The sequence below is a fragment of the Aulonocara stuartgranti genome (assembly GCF_965226115.1).
Source record: "Aulonocara stuartgranti genome assembly, chromosome: 12".
Lineage (NCBI taxonomy): Eukaryota > Metazoa > Chordata > Actinopteri > Cichliformes > Cichlidae > Aulonocara > Aulonocara stuartgranti.
The window spans coordinates 24,796,749-24,813,909 of record NC_138948.1 but is presented as its reverse complement, the minus strand read 5'-3'; the positions used below and the strand labels follow the sequence as shown (position 1 = coordinate 24,813,909).

Sequence of the window (17,161 nt, the reverse complement as noted above, 5' to 3'; positions counted from 1 at the left end):
AGAGAGCTGGACTGCAATGGATTGCTGTAAAAAAAAAATACACAATTTTAGAGTAAGCAGGCTGTATTTCAAAAATACAGTAAAAAAAAATGTAAAAAGAATTACAGTATGGTCACTTTAAATTTTACAATAAAGTGCTGCCAACCCTGCTGCCAGTATTTTACTGTAAAATTTACAGGATTTTTCTTAAAGTTAGAGTTCTGATGCAGGCTGTGAACCATAACCACACATACTGTCAGCAGTCCTACAAATGAAAATGTGAATATTTTCACAGCATAGAATAAATAATTCCCTCAGAAAAAAATAATGCAGTTCACACATACTGATGCATTTCAATATCCCCTGAATTAACATTTACATCTCCTTAAACTGACACTAAACAAATAATCTACATTTACTTTAATACTTAATACTTATATAATTCCTCGCTGTTAACACACCTCACGAAATGTCATTACCCACAATTCTCAGCTGCTAATGAATGTCTTCACAGCTTATGTGTATATGTACAGGTGTATAAATGCTTATTATTGTCTGTCACTGCAGGTTTATTTATTTTAAAAATCAATTCAAATAATTAATAATGACTGCTGTTTTTAATTGTATTGCCTACATTGTGTTCCACTTAAACAAACATCAGCAGTACTTCATGGCAATTCATTCATTTAGCAAATAGCTTTTTTATAGACGCACTCTTGCATTCTGCATGCAAGACTGGAAGATTAATTGCTGCTGTTAGTAAAAGTTTTCCAGATTGGCTTTCTCACATATCACAGCGCTGAATGTATAAATGGCAGCCCGCTTTAATTACGGCTCTAAGTTTGTCCAGACAGGAATCTCAGCTTAGCAAGTTGTGTATGTTTTTCTGTGGGTGTAAAAGTATCACAGTCATCACAGTCTGTCACTGAAACATTTTCTAAAAGTTTACAGCTCATCTCTTATGACACATCCGATGATGTTATCCTTTCTCGCTGGCGTGCCCGCAGCTGAAGGGATCATTTTGATTCTCCTGGTTTGGGAGCTTAAATTGCAGTGTAATCCACTGCATGCTTCCATCATTTTTTTAAACCACTTATTTGGTTCAGGGTTGTGAGGGTGCTGGAGCATATCCCAGCTGACAGCGGGCGAGAGGTGGGGTACAACTTCCACAAGTTGCCAGCCCGTCATAGTAGCAGTGTAATGTAGATGGGTAATGGCGTCTGATTCATTAGAGCCCGTGTTTGGATGGAGTAAGTGGGATTGGGAAGCTAAATTAGGTAATGCACTTTCTAATCCATCTTTTGGTGTAACCACAGTATTTTGTTGATCCACCCCGTCTGTCTGCATTACTCTGAGGGATATGTGTGTGATGTATATATGAAGAGAAGTGCTGCCATGTCCACTTAGTTCTCCTCTGTGAATGGCACATATTCTTGAAATGCACCTTTGGCTAGAAAAAGCTGCTCAAATGGAAAGCTAAAGGGGAAAATGCAGTAAAATAAATCAGCACTGGTTTTGCAGCTCAGCTATAAGACACAAATGAAAGAGCTCACACAAAGCTGGCCTCTTGTAATCTAAAAGTGGGTAATTGCACCACTTTCAGCAGAGTTCAGCTCCCTCACGGTTAAATTCTTATTAAATTTTATTTATGTGAAACAGACCAGCATGTGCATTATCAAATCGGCTAATTAAACCAGACTTAATTCAGTAATGATGCTCTGAGACTCTCATTTACAGTTAGTCTCATTATCTGGCTCCCATTGGTCTCTGAATTACGACCGGCGTTTTGCCACGTTACCAATCTCTTTCAAGGGTTCTTGTCTCTCACCCCGCGTGTGGTCCTCGAGCGTAAGAGACCAATCCAAAGTTAATTGATGTTTACACAGTGGTGCTTTGGGTTGTTTTTACTCTTTATTACGCTGAACCTGAGCACCTCCGTCTCTTTTGGCCTCGGAGTGCTAGATCGATCGCATCTTTCAAGCGCTCCCGTTGTTTCATCATTGGTGAGACTGCTGCAGCTTCAGGTGTTGTAAAGACTGGATCTGCTGAAGAAGAATGAATCTGTAGTCAGTATGAAAGAAAACCATACTATTATTCACAGAACGTGAAGTGTACTACATACATAATGAGCTCTAGGAGCTTAGCCTGGAGATGAATTCTTATTAAATATAAATCCTTGCTTAAGACTCTTTTTCTGCTTGTGGTTTGCTGTAGAAGCCTGCAGCTACACAGAGCTCACTGTCTGAGTCCAGCATGCCTAAATATTTAGGAGCCAATTGAAATCGGGGCTTTTTACTTAAGTACTGCTCATTTATGTTCGGGACTACATGCCAAACCAGGCTAGAGCATTTCCTGTGTATCCTTCCCCACCCAAAAAAATAAAGAAAAAGTTTAAAGTGCATTTGGCAAAGAAGCAGGATGAGAGGATGAAGGTGGGATGATACTGACACCAAAAAGCAAACAGGACATCCTGTTGTGTTTGAGTTTACAGCATTCTTGCTGTGGTTAGGACAGATAATAGAGGGATGTATCTTTTTTTTATCGCCTGTGTTCAACCAAACGACGGCCCAAAATCAGCTTTAGAAAGTATACAGAATACAGAAGACAAAGGTGCGTAAGCACCCACACAGATCAGGCCTTATCCTCCAGGCTCAGGGCAGCGTGTTACCAATGAGACAGCTATGTAGTTAAGAGTTGGGGGGTGGGGAGTGGAAGTAAATCAAATACGATTTGTGACGTGCTGTCATTGCTCCCGTGTGGCCCTCAAAGGCTTTGTGGGTTTAGTAAGCAAATTGAGCAAACCAACAAAGTGAGTGGCATGATGCAGGGAGGAGCTGCTGTGGTCTGCTAGACAAGATGCTTTGTATAGTTCTACTTTTTTTACACACCATCATGCAGCATAAGAAGCCTGATCTAACACGGAGCTGTGGCAATGGAAGCTAAAAAGTCAAGTGTGATTCGATGCGTAAATTTACACATTTTTTGCCACTGAACTTCTGGAGAGAAGGTTTTTGCAGGTAGGGGATTTTTTGTTTTTGCATGATGTCAAAGATTTAAATAATACATAATTTGGCATTTTTAAAGATGTAATGTTTACAGAAATTTACTTGAGAATCGAGCTCACTTATTAAAAGGTTTTTTTTCTTAAGAATATTAGTTTACTTGATCTCTTTGGGGATAAGTTTGTGAAAAACCAAGAATACATCCATATGTGTTTTTATGTTTTATATTAAAGAAAACCGTGACGTCAAGTTGTTGCTATACATGTGGTGTTTAACCCTTCTGCTGAGTGAGAACTGCTAGAAGAGAAGCTGGTAACTCGGTTTGACCTGGTGCTTTTCATATGACCTCTTTCTTTTTGATCCTAATGTAAATGAATTATGCGAAATGGTTAAACAAGATCCCTGGGGCCTGACATGTGGCCCTGCTTTCCCTCTCTTTCTCTTTTTCCTTTGGTTGCATGAATTAGATGGATTCAATTAGCCCATCTAATTTAGGCCTCTGTGCTCTGAAAGGGTTAAGTGAATGAAAGATACCATACCGTAGTCTGGACTGAGTTAGCGCACTGACGTGCCATGCAAATAGGTCTTGAAAACAGAAGAAGATTAAATCAATCTGCCATCTGATCTGTCACTTACAGACAGATCTGGCAGAAATGTGCAGTTAAGCCTCAGTAGCAATACTGTGTGCTGAGCAGACATTAGGCCTCCTAGTAGAAGCTGCTTATCTTCTTTGTTTGTAAAGCTCTGTTAACCTACAGTGATGAAGCGATGGACCCTCGTTTGCCTCAGCTGTCACCTGTGTCCGGACCCTGCTCCATCTGTCTGATGACTTTCCAGGAAGTGCTCTCTCTGCAACCCCTGACCTCTCAAACCGGGTTCTGAATAAACAGCTAATTGGCTGGGTTTCCTGTTTAGCCTGATGGGAGCGCTGACTATTTCTGTCTGTTTACAGAGTTCTGCTTCTCTCTCTTTCTCAGAGTTGTACTCTTTGTATTGTTTATAAAAGAACAATGCCCTCCACTACAACTGTGCTCCAAACATCAGGCTTTAGGGATTATACAGCAGTGTCTAGGCCACACAACTCCCCTGCGTTCCTGGAAATCTGCGCCTTTTGTTGCTTATGGGAGGAATTCGGTTAGCTCATTTTGTGTGCGCTGTTTATTTGCGAAAGTCAGCTTTCAAGTTTTAGCGAGATAATTGAAATACCGTGTGTGGAATGTGTGCTGGGTTTAGACCTGAATGCAACACACAAATAAATAAATCTGTGCAGGTTTGGAGAATGCATATTAACTCAGTGTGTGATTATATGAAAGGAGGTGTTTTGTTCCTGTAGGCTTGCAGCGATGTGCACATGTGGGCCTTCGGAGCACACCAGAAACAAATGTGCATTATTCCCTGACTAATAGTTTTCTGCTTAATAAGCAAAGTCCAAAAGGAACTATCTGTATCTCAGCTGTCTGTGTTGAATTAAATGGCTTGTTTCTTTGCCAGATGTGACTTTCTCCTCTCCTATCTGCACTGAATTATTCAGGCAGTTCCGGATCTTCTGTAACTTTCATCCTGGGCCTGCATCCATTTATAGGAGAGATTTTGTGCCCAAAAGTCGAGCAAGAGACCTCAAGGCCCAGGAGTCACGGGTTCAAATCCAGGCTACACCACAAGAGGATTGCTCTCGTCTAACATCCTCTCTCTGCCTTAATAATAATGATTTATTTTGAGGAGTTCAGTGGGAATTTGTGAACATGACATGTTTGTATTTTTTCCAAATCTTGGAAAGGGTTGGGGGGGGGGAGCTCAGATTTGGGATGACGTCAAAAATGGTGGGAGAGGCTTTACTTTCAGTATTCCAGTCGTTATCATTTTTAGTGTCTTGATTGCAGCACAGCTTGAAAATGTGTTTTCTTTGCTTTTGAAATTTTGCTGATAATTGTCGCAAGATATTGGCTGAAGAGTCCACGATGTAGCTGTAGCAAAAGATGATTTACTCCCTACGTTTCCATTTTGCAATGCTGGCTTTCGACACTTTTAACTGTTACAGGAGGGAAGAAGTGAGTCGGGCCAGCTCATGCTTGTATACTGAGATTGGACGATTAAATCCGGTCATTAAGCGGGCTGGAAGGCGCGGAGCTGAAGGCAGTGTTTTTATTGATGTGGCAGGAAACGGGGGGCTGTGCACTGCTGCTGTAAATCTAACGGACGCTTCACAGTGAGCTCCCTCTCTTAAAGCCGCACACACACAACTTCACTCTCTCAATTAAGAACACACTTAATGTCACAAACAGCCCATTAAAAGCTGTGTGGCAGGGGCAATAATGACGTGAGACTAAAGGGTGTGTTAATGATGGCAGCCTGTCTCCAGGGCAGGGTCCTGGCTGTACCCTGAGCCCACGCTGAGAAGGATATAGACAGGTGTCTGAATCCGAGTGATTATGGTTGTGTATTTTCTTGTTTAAGTTTAGTTTCTATTGTTTGAAAGTGTTATGATTTCATTAGTTTCAGTGTTTATTGTCGTCTTTTTAATTATAGTTGTTATACGGAGGGCATATATCAGAGGCAGTATTCAGGAAAATCAGTACAGGTAGTCCATTAAAGCCTCATTAGCTGTAATACATTTTTTACTAACAGATACTTAAACAAACAATATGTTCTCTAGATTTCTCTAATTTTAGTTAGTCTTAATTTTATTTTCAAAATTCTACTTTTTAGTTAATTTTTAGTTAACTATAACAACCTTGGTTAGCCGGGATAGACCCCCCCCCCCCCGGCGATCCTGATAAGGATAAGCAGAAGAGGATAGATGGATAGATGGATGGTGTAGCTCCATCATAATTGTGATTATGGTGACAGTAATGTGCTGCGTATGGAGAATAAAGTGCTATCAATCTTGACCACTGGTGTTTTTGTGCACCAGTTCTCCACCCAGACCTCCTCTTGAACTTTTTGTGCACTATAAAAATGTCATTCTTCCTGAATTGGAAAAAATGGCGCTGTGACTGTAATTCAATACAGTAGCAGATTTGTTTCAACCCTTATCTGCTACAAAACTTTCATGGTGTTTTAAGTTAATAAATTCTCATGATGCGTTTCTCTTCCTTTCTCTGGCTAACACTCATTTATACAGGTTAGCTTTTCCTTAATCGCCTCTTTATTAATTGTCCTCTTTATTTTTGGACATAGTTTGCAACTATTTGCATGTATGTGTGTGATGAATGATCGTATAGTTGATTATGTGTCTGTATCTTCAGACATTATCTTTAATGTGTGGCTTTTATTCAAACTGTGAAGGACTCTGTGTTTTGACAAATGTCATACAAATAAAGTTGTTTTTATTAAAAAGTAACTATTTTGTTGTAGCTTTTTTTTCTCTATAAAGAAGACAATTAACTTGCTGCACTTTCCATGATCCATGCCTCAGACTAGAAATTTTCCCTATCATGCTTCTACTGTTGTGAATAAGCTAAGCAACAGGCTTCTGCATGTAGTGTCCTATTTACTTAACTCTCACAAGTATATTGTCACTGAAACTAGGGGCAGAGTATAAGTCTATGCAACTTCTAAAGCAGCCTTGGCCTATTGCCTTATATTTTTGCATTTCCCTGTCAAACCGAGAGATCTCAGCCTCACTTCCACTCTGCCCTCTAGCATTTTGCTCTGTGCACTGATAAGAACTCCAAAGGCCAAGTGATTTGCCAGCGGGGAAAGAGCTAATTACCGTGGCATGTGCCGCCATTTGTTTGATATGGAAAGACATCCCTTTGATCTTAAAAAACAATAACTTATAAATGATTATCAAGATTGCAACCTCTGTCTTGATGCCCTTCTGTCTTATCATTTATTTGAAACATCTTTAGGTAATGCTAATGCTAATCTCTCATGTGACTGCAGCACTGAATGGACATTTTCTTTGGCTTTTTTCCTCCTCCTAATTTATGTTTCTATTCTATTTCTATTCCTCATGTTTTTTTTTTTCAACCTATTTTTAACAACCGTGTGATTTGATTTGTTTCCATTTTTTTTATTTACAGGATACTGAGCCACAACAAAATCCGAGTTCTGAGAAACGGATCCTTCCTTGGACTTTATGTCTTGGATAAATTGTGAGTATCCTTTTCTCATCGTCCTTTATTAAATACTGTGCTTCTGCGGGTGGTCTAATGTCATGTGTATTGTTTCCACTGGATTTATGTGTGAGCTGATTTCTGGCTTGTCTCTGGCCCGGGCCTTGTGGAGACATACAGACAAGGTATCAGAGAGATCTGAGCAGATCTGAGCAGCTATGGCCCATCTATCCGATCACGGGCTTCATTCCAGAAGGGAGGATGATACACTCAGACTGGCTATCACAGACTTATGTTGAAAACTTCACATAATTACACTTCACTCCTCCATTATCAGTAAAGCCCCACTCCACATGACAAGATAAGGGAGATCTCTGGCAGGAGCTGCATGTTGGCAGCTTTGCCTGTGGCTTGCAGACAGTCTGGCCCTCCTTAGCGGCATCGTAATCTCTCTATGAATGGGGTGTGAGACAAGTGAGAGATGAAATATTTTCTTACGAATTTGAGGCGATGCACAGCGCCACTGGTGACAAACGGGAAAGGAACTATAGTTGGAACTGCCAGTGGTGACACATGGCTATAATTGCACGGCCTGTAAGACGATCCACCACCTTGGTCCAGACCACGATATTACGAAAACAAATACAACCCTGTTTTCAAAAGAGCTGGGTTGCTTTGTGTATTGTAAATAAAAACAGACTGTAATCATTTCAAATAATTGAAATGACATATTCAATTGATAAAAGTACAAAGGCCAAACATATAATGTGTTTTTTGCTTTTTGGAAAAAATGTATATATTCATTTCAAACTTGTTGCCAGTAACATATTTGGAAAAACAAAAAGAAAGAAAAAGTTTGGCCATCGGTATGTTTACAGCTGTGCTGGCTTGAATCTTCTTTTAATCGTGTTTTATCGTGAAACTGAGGAGGCCAACTGTTGTACATTAAGAAGCTAAATGTTTTCCCATACTTGCTTGACATGCAGGGCCTCCTTAGCTGTATGTTTCATTTCACAGTGTACCAAATGTTTCCAGAGGTTGACGGGCCTGGACTGCAGGCGGGCCAGTTAAAGCCCTGAGACTTGTCCTACACAGCCATGTTGTTGTAACACTCTCTGTCATATTTAGGTGGGAATATAAATTGATCAAAACCTGCATGCATCATTCAGAGCAAGTTATCCAGGCTGTGCACACTAATGCACAACAGCCATGCTTTCACACATGCTGGCTTTCCTTCTTCAAATTTCCAAATTTTGACTTTTCATACCACAGGGCAGAGTTTGAATGAGCTTGGGTCTACAGACGTTGACAGTGTTTCTGGTTCTTATACAAAAAATAAATCTTATAAATCATGTTGCCCAATGAATGAAATACAAACAGGATGGGTGTTAAATTAATTAGCACCTACACTCTACTATGCCAATCTCCCTGAATACTCTGATATTCTCACACTGTCCTTGAATCTAGTGTACGTTTCACAACAGATTCATTTTGGGGTTTTTTTTTACAGTGTGCTGTTTCACAGGGCATCCCAGTAAAGCTTTATGGCAACAACACATATGTTGCAGCTTCACTTCGCAAACTTGAATGCTGTAGTCTGGCAGACAGGCTTATATTGTTGGCGAGGGGGCTGGTGGGTATGTTGCAGAGATATTAGTTCCACATGGCACTTCGAGCTGCCACCCATGAAGCTAACGAGTTTCTCAAAAATGTTGAAAGAAAGAAAAATATGGTAATTTGTTGCAGTTGTTAGCTTGTTAGTACCTACCACTGAAGTTCAGAGCAGATGTGCCAGTCGAGAACAAAAGCTATATTTGCTCAAATTTATGTTTTTTTTTCTAAAGTCTGACACGAGAACACCATTGGTGAATAGTTTCAAGGCCAAGTTGTCAGTTCTCACCTCAGCAGTCTTGCACCGAGGACGCTGATAAAGCTGTTGACAGGAAGATCCTGAGGCTAATGCTACTTGGGCAGTAATGTATAGTAAATTAAAGCCTGATCTGTGGCTCAGAATGAGCTGATGTTGCATATTTTTGTTAGTGTGGAAAAGCCTTCCTGTAGCGCCATAGGGTCGGTGGGTCGGGTAATCTGAGCTCTCCCATGTACCTGGAGCAGTGATAAAAAACTAGCAGGAGGCAGCAGAGTGGAGGTTTAACTAAAAGAGGTTGGGAGAAAGACAAAAAACAGGCAGATAAACCCCTGGCTGTGCTCCACAGTGGGAGATGCAGGCGTCTGGCTGAGCACGAAATGTAAATCACACAGGCCTCATTTCACTCCTCCGCCTCCACCTCTGCTGGCTTGCTGACACACAGTGGTGGAGGTCCACTCACTCACTCTGACATCTTCAACCTTTAATTGAGCCTCGGGCAGCTTATAATCACATCTGAGCTCATGGGAAATTTGCTGTCTGTTGTGAAAAATGCCACACTGATGGAAGGGTTTGCAGGGATGAATTCAGATATGAGCTTAGAGTGTGAGTTTTGTCTGCGCTTGTGAGATTTTGGTTTTGTTTTGTCTCCTCGGTCCACCATGGCTCTTCGGGTCTTCTCATTGTTTCCAGTATGGCGTCAACATGTGCTTGTCATTTGGAGCAGTAGTGAGCAGTTACTCATATTATGTGACCAGCGGTGTAATCAAAGGCCAGCCCACTGGGGCTGAGTAAACACACATCAGGGAATTACACTGCATCTCTTCCCCTACGTGACAAGGATAAACACAGTCTGCGCCCCCTAACTGCACGCACACACACACACACACACACACATTGGGACACATGTTGTTGTGAAACATACACACACAGGGACACACACATACACACATTCTCGTTTTGATATCTTAGTGAGGACATCAAATTGATAGTGCTTTCAATAGCCCAGAGGTTTTAGATATCACCCTGGATCAACACAGCTGAATCAAATAATTAGTTCATTACCAAGCTTGAGAACTGTTGAGGAGGACATGTTGAGGAGGTACTTTAGACATTTAAATCGGCTGTGTTGGATCAAGGACACATCTAAAACTTGCAGGACACCGGCCCTTAAGGCCCAGAGTTGGAAACCTCTGCCCTAGCCGCTTACCCTAACCCTAACTAATCAAAATGAATACCTAACCCTAAGCCATAGCCTAAACCTAACCATAATCTAATTGTAACCCTGACACTAAATCCACATTTTAAGTCTCAAAAAGTCTTCAGTCTCGCAAGGACAGCCGCTTTTGTCCTCATAAGTGACTGTTGGTCCCCACAAGTATAGTAACATTCCAATTTTTGGTCCCCACAAAGATGTCTAAACAGGTACACACACACTCGCGCACACACTCTCACTCTTGGCTCATCGCTGCTGTGACTTCAGTGTATACAGTAACCCTTGAGTGTGCTTCCTAGTATGGGCACCCTCTCTTCTGGCCCAGTCTAACAGGTCTCAGCAGACACACACTCACTTCCACACGCTCACAGCATACTTCTATTCAGAGCTGAATGCAGTCTGATCTGCTGTTATTAAACGGAGAATTCAGCTCCAGAGTAGAACACCCTCCTCCAGGCCTGGACAAGGCCGTGCAGCAATCTACACAGTTAGCCCTTTCATTGGGACAAACCTCCTCAAAGCCACTATTGCCTTCATAACCTGCCAAGCCACCCAAGTGCAGAGGAGCAATTTAGGATTGTTTGTTTTTTGCCCTCTTACTAGACTACTGTGTTTTTGTAGGTCTTTTAAACAGGCTTGCCATCCAATGGCTACATTTGGATCTTGGAATACTTCATTTCTTTCCAGCTCTTTGGATGAACACACTGGTTAAATCATGCCTCGCCTCTGTGGCGGTGGTTGCTATGCGCAAAATAAGTCACTTTCATACACACCGTCAGACCTCTGCTCGTGTACTTGCGCACCTTTTGAGTACCTCTACCGCTATGCACACCCTTTCTGATGGAAGTTTTCACTGGCAACCCCACTAATGAGCCGGGACCTTTATGAGTTGTGGACAGATCCCAGCAGCCTGTCCTGCACTGATTTGAGGCAATGTAATGAGAATAATGAGCAACGAGGGCCGAGGCAGTCTGGCTCCTTTCCAAATGGGCCCCACTGCACCATGGGACACAGGACAGGCAGGCAGGGCACAAGGGGCCCTCATTACTAAGGCTTGTTACCCTACAGCGAGAGAGGGAGCAGGGAGGGAGAGCAGAGGGCAACGATGATGATGGATGAGGGAGCAGCAGGGTGTTTGTAGTGGACAGGTCTGAAAGGCAGGAGTGAGGCTTGTGGTTAGGAGGCTCTAGGTGTTGGCAGCGTGACCGTTTTTGTCAACAAGAGAGGCTGAGATGATCTCTACAGTGGGAATCTTTTAAACACTGCGCTTCTTTGGACTCATTGGAGTAAGCACATAAAACATCACATAAGACAACCAAACACTTCTTGTAGACTCAACTTAGTTTAAGTGTAGAAAATAAGGAGGTGCTTGAGATTTATGCTGATAATGCAACAAAATTAAGGGAAGCCTGAAATTAAACCTTGGGCTGGAACACTGTTTCTTAAAAATGTCTGCATGAGAAAACATGCACAGTTATAGTGTTATGATTATGTGCAGGCCTAGGCCAATTCATATATGTTTGGCTTGATAGTATCTGTTCCGCAAAAGCAGAGGCAGACCATTCATTCACTCTTTGCCTGAAATCTCTCCGAAACCAACCTTGAAATCGCCTCTGCCATTCTGAGCGGTAGGGGTTAGGACGGAGTCCAACTTAAACAACTTTACCATCTGACATGAGGGACGCAGAGCCAAGATGGCTAAAGATGGTATGGTGGTGAGAGAGAGGGAAAGGGTAGATGAAGAAGGGAGAGGGAGGGAGCGAGGGTGAGAAAGAAAGCACACTCCTGCAGTTTGTCTTGTATAAATCTGAGGCCGTTTTCCTTAGCAGGAGATTTCCACACAAGCTGAGCAAATTACCTTGATGAGTGGGAACAAAGAAGAGGTGTGCCACACTGTAACACTTAAAAACAGTGGCCAACGTGTAGGCATGGCGAGATGGCAAGGAGCCCCTCTGTCTAGACTGGCCTGACTAAAAGAAAGGCTCAGATTGTACCAGCCCACTCTGGAGAGCGCTAAGGACAGCTGCTGTGATTGCACAGGGGAGTCTTGTTTCCCCCTTCACAGAAAAATGAACATTTGTTTTGGTGCATTTTTCCCGCACATGCCACCGGGTGGCTCCCGGTTAGGCAACAGTCACCTAATGAGAGTGCATGACCCATTAAGGGGTGGAGTGGGTGAGGAAGGGGTTAAGCGTGGTGGAGAGTGGAAACACAAAGGGGGTGCTGCAGGAGTTGATAGACTCCAGATGTGTCTTTCAGATAAACTGGAGGAACGGGTGTGTTTGTATTGCAAGCTTAGCCCAGTCATGGCTCTGGGAGTTTATTGAAACAGCGAGTAAACCCCCTCATAAGCCCATTACCAAATCATATGCTTTATATGCCAGTAACTCACTCTCACACACTCTTTCGGCAAACTCGATATGGTTTCAAGGGCATTTTCCTCAGGAGGAACTTGAGCTTTCTCTAGACCTTCTTCCCCCCCCCCAGCTTCCTTTTCTGCTTTATTTTTGCATCTCCCTTCTCCGAGCCCACTCGGGCTCTTGCTGTTCCTCACCTTTTACACTCTCTGCATGCTGCAGTCCACCTACTGGCTGAAAATTCACTCGCGGACACGAGCCACTCTTTTCATTGACAACCTGAACAAAAGGCACTTGTCCCTGCTGATTTCTCAGCTGCAAATTGTTACAACTATATTTTTACTTAACTTTCTAATAAAGACTGAATGACCCAGATGAAATGAAAATAAAATGTTCTTAGCATTTTTTTTCACTGTATGTTCAAATCTATCTGATCTGATCTGACTTTTATTGTTTTTGATTATTTGCATTCTGGTAGGTCTCGTGAAAATCTGCCAAAAATGGGCACGGCACTCTTCTCTATGCCGCTCCTAAAGCCAGACCTGGAGTCAATCACGATCCGTGGTTTCAGAGTTTTCCTTGGCAGAATAATCTTCATCTCTTCTTGCTGCAGATTATAGGAACATATAACCAAGCTAGGAAATTTTACACTTCAAATAAAAGTGTGTTGCTATTTCTGCACATCCCACTAACAACAGTGCAGTTGGACCCACGGTTTATGTTATGGTCAGTCATGGGCAGAGCTGCGGGCCTCGTGTTTTTGAACCATAGTACGGTCCTGATGCTTGTTGTCCGAAATTGCAAGGAAATATTTTAAACATGTGTCCTGCAGCAGCGCTACTGACAGAAAATCATAGAAAATGTGTATTATGTGTGTAAGGTTTCTTGGCTGTGCTAGAATAAATGCTTTCCAGATGGCAAATAGCTGATCAGGTATATCCAATCTGAGAGGAACCAGAAAAAAATTAAATAAATAATCTAGGGACGGGGCAGCAAAGCAGGAAATTAGTAGAAAAACAAGAGCTCAGCAGATCCTGGTTTCCTGTTTTAGGGGGAAAGCAAGAGCACGTTGGGGTCGGTAGTTACAGAGCCCCATTGTGAGCAAGTGTGTTGTGGAGTAGGGGGGTGGGGTGTACAGGGACCATACGCAGGGCCGTATTTTTCTTCTTATTACTGAATCCTTTAACCCACCTGCCCCTCCCGACAAAGGAAAACTACCTAGTTAAAAAAAAAGAGAGAGAGAGAGAAAGGAAACTGTAAAAATAAACGAGCAAAGGCCTCTGCTAGACCCGCCAACCAGACAGGAAATGACACGCGGCACAAAAATGGTCTCCGCTGACCTCTTTCAGGAACCAAGGTGGCAGTTAACACCCCCTCGCTTTTTTTCCATCATACCTTCAGACATGTTTGTTTCTGTCTTTTTTCCTTTATTGAGTCGTATACAGAGAAAACTGCAATTAAAGTATAGAAATCACGCCGCAACCCACTGACTTTCCATTAAAAAAAAACTTTAAAAAAAAACTCCAGCAACAGGAAATTCTTAATTCCAGTCTGGTGATAATGAGTGGCCATTCCCCCGGCTTCCGTCATTTTCCCAGCTCCCTCCAGGGCTGGAGCCTAAACAATGTCAGCACTCCAGTTGCTGCTGCTGTGCTCCTGATAATGGAGCACTCCATGTCTGGAGCGCTTTACAGACCATGTCTTCATTATTACCCTCTCGCTGCCCTACAAGCACGTCGCTCCTCTCCAGTCTGCATGGGGCCCAGGCGCTCATCCCCTGTATCCAACAGAGCAATGACTCTTCAGAATGGCAGAGGACCAGTCCCATTGATCAGGAGGAGTTTTGGGGGGGGGGCATTCTTAATGGCTGCCTCTGGTGTTAGGCCCAGCGGCGGCAGACAATGGCCCCTTTTGGATTTGGGAGCGAGCTTGAGTTTGTCACCGTCTAATCATACGCGCCACATGTAGCGTAGGGGATGAAGCACTGCACTCAGAAGGTTACAAAGCATAACTCAAAAAGAAAGGTCGTAGTGACTGTAACAATGTGTCGCCATCAATCAGCTCATCGAGCTTTTGGAAGAAATAGATGCTGCTCCTGAGGAGGATGTTGAAAAACTAAAATAATAGCTACAATTTAAACTTTAGACGTTAAAATTGTTGATATTTTCATGGTCTGCAAGCATGAGGCTTTGAAGCATTCATTGTCTCTGCTGTTATCCTCTTCCTTGGTGACAGCTGTTTTCATCAGTGTCGAGGTCACTGAGCTGTGAAGCTGCTGTAAGATGGGGCGCTGGCTACTCCAGAGGGCACGCACACAAGTCATCGCCTGAGTGTGAAGCCTGCTACTCTATTTTCAATCTACTGTACTGAAGGTTTTAAATAGCGCTGGAAACAAATCGGACACTGTGAGCCAGTGGTAAGAGGCGGCTCCAGACATTCAGCTGGGATTGTGCCGGCGAAGTGCTTGGACAGTGCTTCAGTTCCTGTTTTCCTTCACGTTTACCAGCCTGGTGATAAGAGAAGGGATCAGAGGCAGCGGTGTGTTAATAATCAGGTCAGAGCCTTGAGCCAGACAGGAAATGCACATTGGCTTGATGCAGTTGGGATAAGATTCCTCTTGAGAAACATGAAATCCACATTGGCACAGTCACTATATAGTTCTGGCTTCATTCATTCGCTTGAATGATACATTTTGCTCCTGTGTTTAAGATTTAAGACTTCCAAACCAGCAAATCAGAGAAAATAAAAGTACTGACTTGATAAAGGAGAACTAAATTATTTTCACAAGGGTCAATTTCATAACTTTCCCACATATAGCATCTGTGTTCGAATCGAAATTTAACTACCTATCAAAAACAGCACCCAAATATTTACATATCAGTGCACTGCAGCGACCGGCTCACCTTTAATAGCACATGTTGCAGGGACAGAAGGAAGTGGCCTCCTCCAAAAATCAACAAACGCTTCTTTGGTTTGGTTTGGTATCCAGGCACAAATTTGAACTCAGTCTAATGTCCTGTGAGAACAGCACGGCTAACATGTTTGTGTACTTGTGTAAGTCTATTTGGATTTATGTCATGTTTGTGTCATTCTAGTATCATCTGTTGATTTTTGATTTTTTTTAGGTGTTTTTTTCCACCAGACAATATAACAGAAGATAACACACCAGAAGAAATGAGTTAATTTAGTTGTTCTGTGCAGTACATTACATTTATTAAGAAGCTAATTAAAATTAGCCATTATATTTTTCTCGAGATCTTTAGTTTGCTGATCTGAGGAGATTTAAGCAGGAGATTTTTACAATATAAAGGAAAAGAAATAATGCACTGTCTTAATAATAAATGTGTTGTGTAGATCATATGAGCAGTGTTATAGTAAACATTACCTCCATCTGCAAGAAGGAGGTGACAAAAACAAGCATTTAAAGACAAGCCTTGAAACTGACACTTCTATCTAGCAACTGAATCCCAGCTTACAGCGACTCTGTGGCACTTTTGTGTTAGCATTTTAATCCAGCTGTAAGAGCACGTTTGGTAACACAGCAAAGTGTGTGGCTGTGCGCACGTGGAGCATGTGTGTGTCAAAGGGACAGACAGGGAGGGAGCGAGACAGATCTCAGGGAGAGGAAGTAGTGGGCAGTGCCGCGTCTTTCATCGCTGCACTAATGAGCCCCGTGACACACAGACTGGAAACAGCAGTATTGTTCTTCCCCTGCCTGGGTCAACAAATTCTATAAAGCTAATGTCCCCCAGAAACACATGTATATTCAGAGGGAGACGCAGTACCACAAAGATTGCTATTTTATATTGTGACAGACTCACAATATAGTCCGGAGACACACACAAACACACACACAGATACTGAAAAGTGTAGCTGTTCTCTGTCAAACACCCAGATTGCTCTTTGATTTGATTGGTGATATGCTTTTTTTTACTGCTTATTTAGAATCACAGAGGTGGAAATATCTCCGATTTTTAAAAAGCTGTGAAATTGTTGCAAATGTTCTGACTGACAAGCTGGCACAAACTCAAAGATCTGAACCGAGCAAACTTTAGCCTGTTGGTCTGGGGCCAGTTTTTTTTTTTTTTGCTCCATCGTTTCAACCAGTCTCCTGTTTCGAATCTAAATATGAGTGATGGCTTAGAAGGACCAATAGCAAAACCCCCTGATCTTTTTGAGCATGTCTCAGCCACACCGCAGTGTAATTTCTTTGCTCGAAGCATTTTCTACAACAATTTTCCCGCCGTAGCTTACCCAGAAAAGTTCATCTCTTGGAAAGCAGACAAAACAGTGGTTAAGAGACGCCTGAGGTGATGTGAAGCAGCGTGGTTGACAACCGCCGTGGAAGATAATGTTTTGTGGAAAACAAAAAGGACCAAAAGGTCCTCTGAGGTCTAACATAACATCGAAGTCTTTGTTAAAAAGAGAAATCGAGAAAAACGCAGCTGCTGCACTGATGCTCCTGTAAGGAAATCTGACTCTGCGACTGCTCTGATGAGAGCAGAACTATTTCATGCTATAGGAACGTGGATAACATGTGCTGTTCATAACCATCCGTCTCCCGACCTCATTTAGCCTTGCTATTCTCACCTGGCCAAAAAAAAGGTTCAAAATCTAATCTACAGCAGCTGATGTAGATGGGAGTATCTAGCTAAAATCTTTAAGACTGGAGTGTGGGTGTA

The 17,161-nt window shown here is 42.4% G+C and overlaps 1 protein-coding gene across 1 annotated transcript in view; it reads left to right on the top strand.

Annotated features, from left to right (window-relative positions):
- The window catches only part of adgra2 (adhesion G protein-coupled receptor A2), a 39,705-nt gene that overhangs the window by 11,986 nt on the left and 10,558 nt on the right, over window positions 1-17,161 (top strand). Inside the window, exon 2 of the mRNA XM_082554434.1 lies at window positions 7,007-7,078. Coding sequence (XP_082410560.1) covers window positions 7,007-7,078 — 72 coding nt within the window. The remainder of the gene's footprint in view (window positions 1-7,006; window positions 7,079-17,161) is intronic.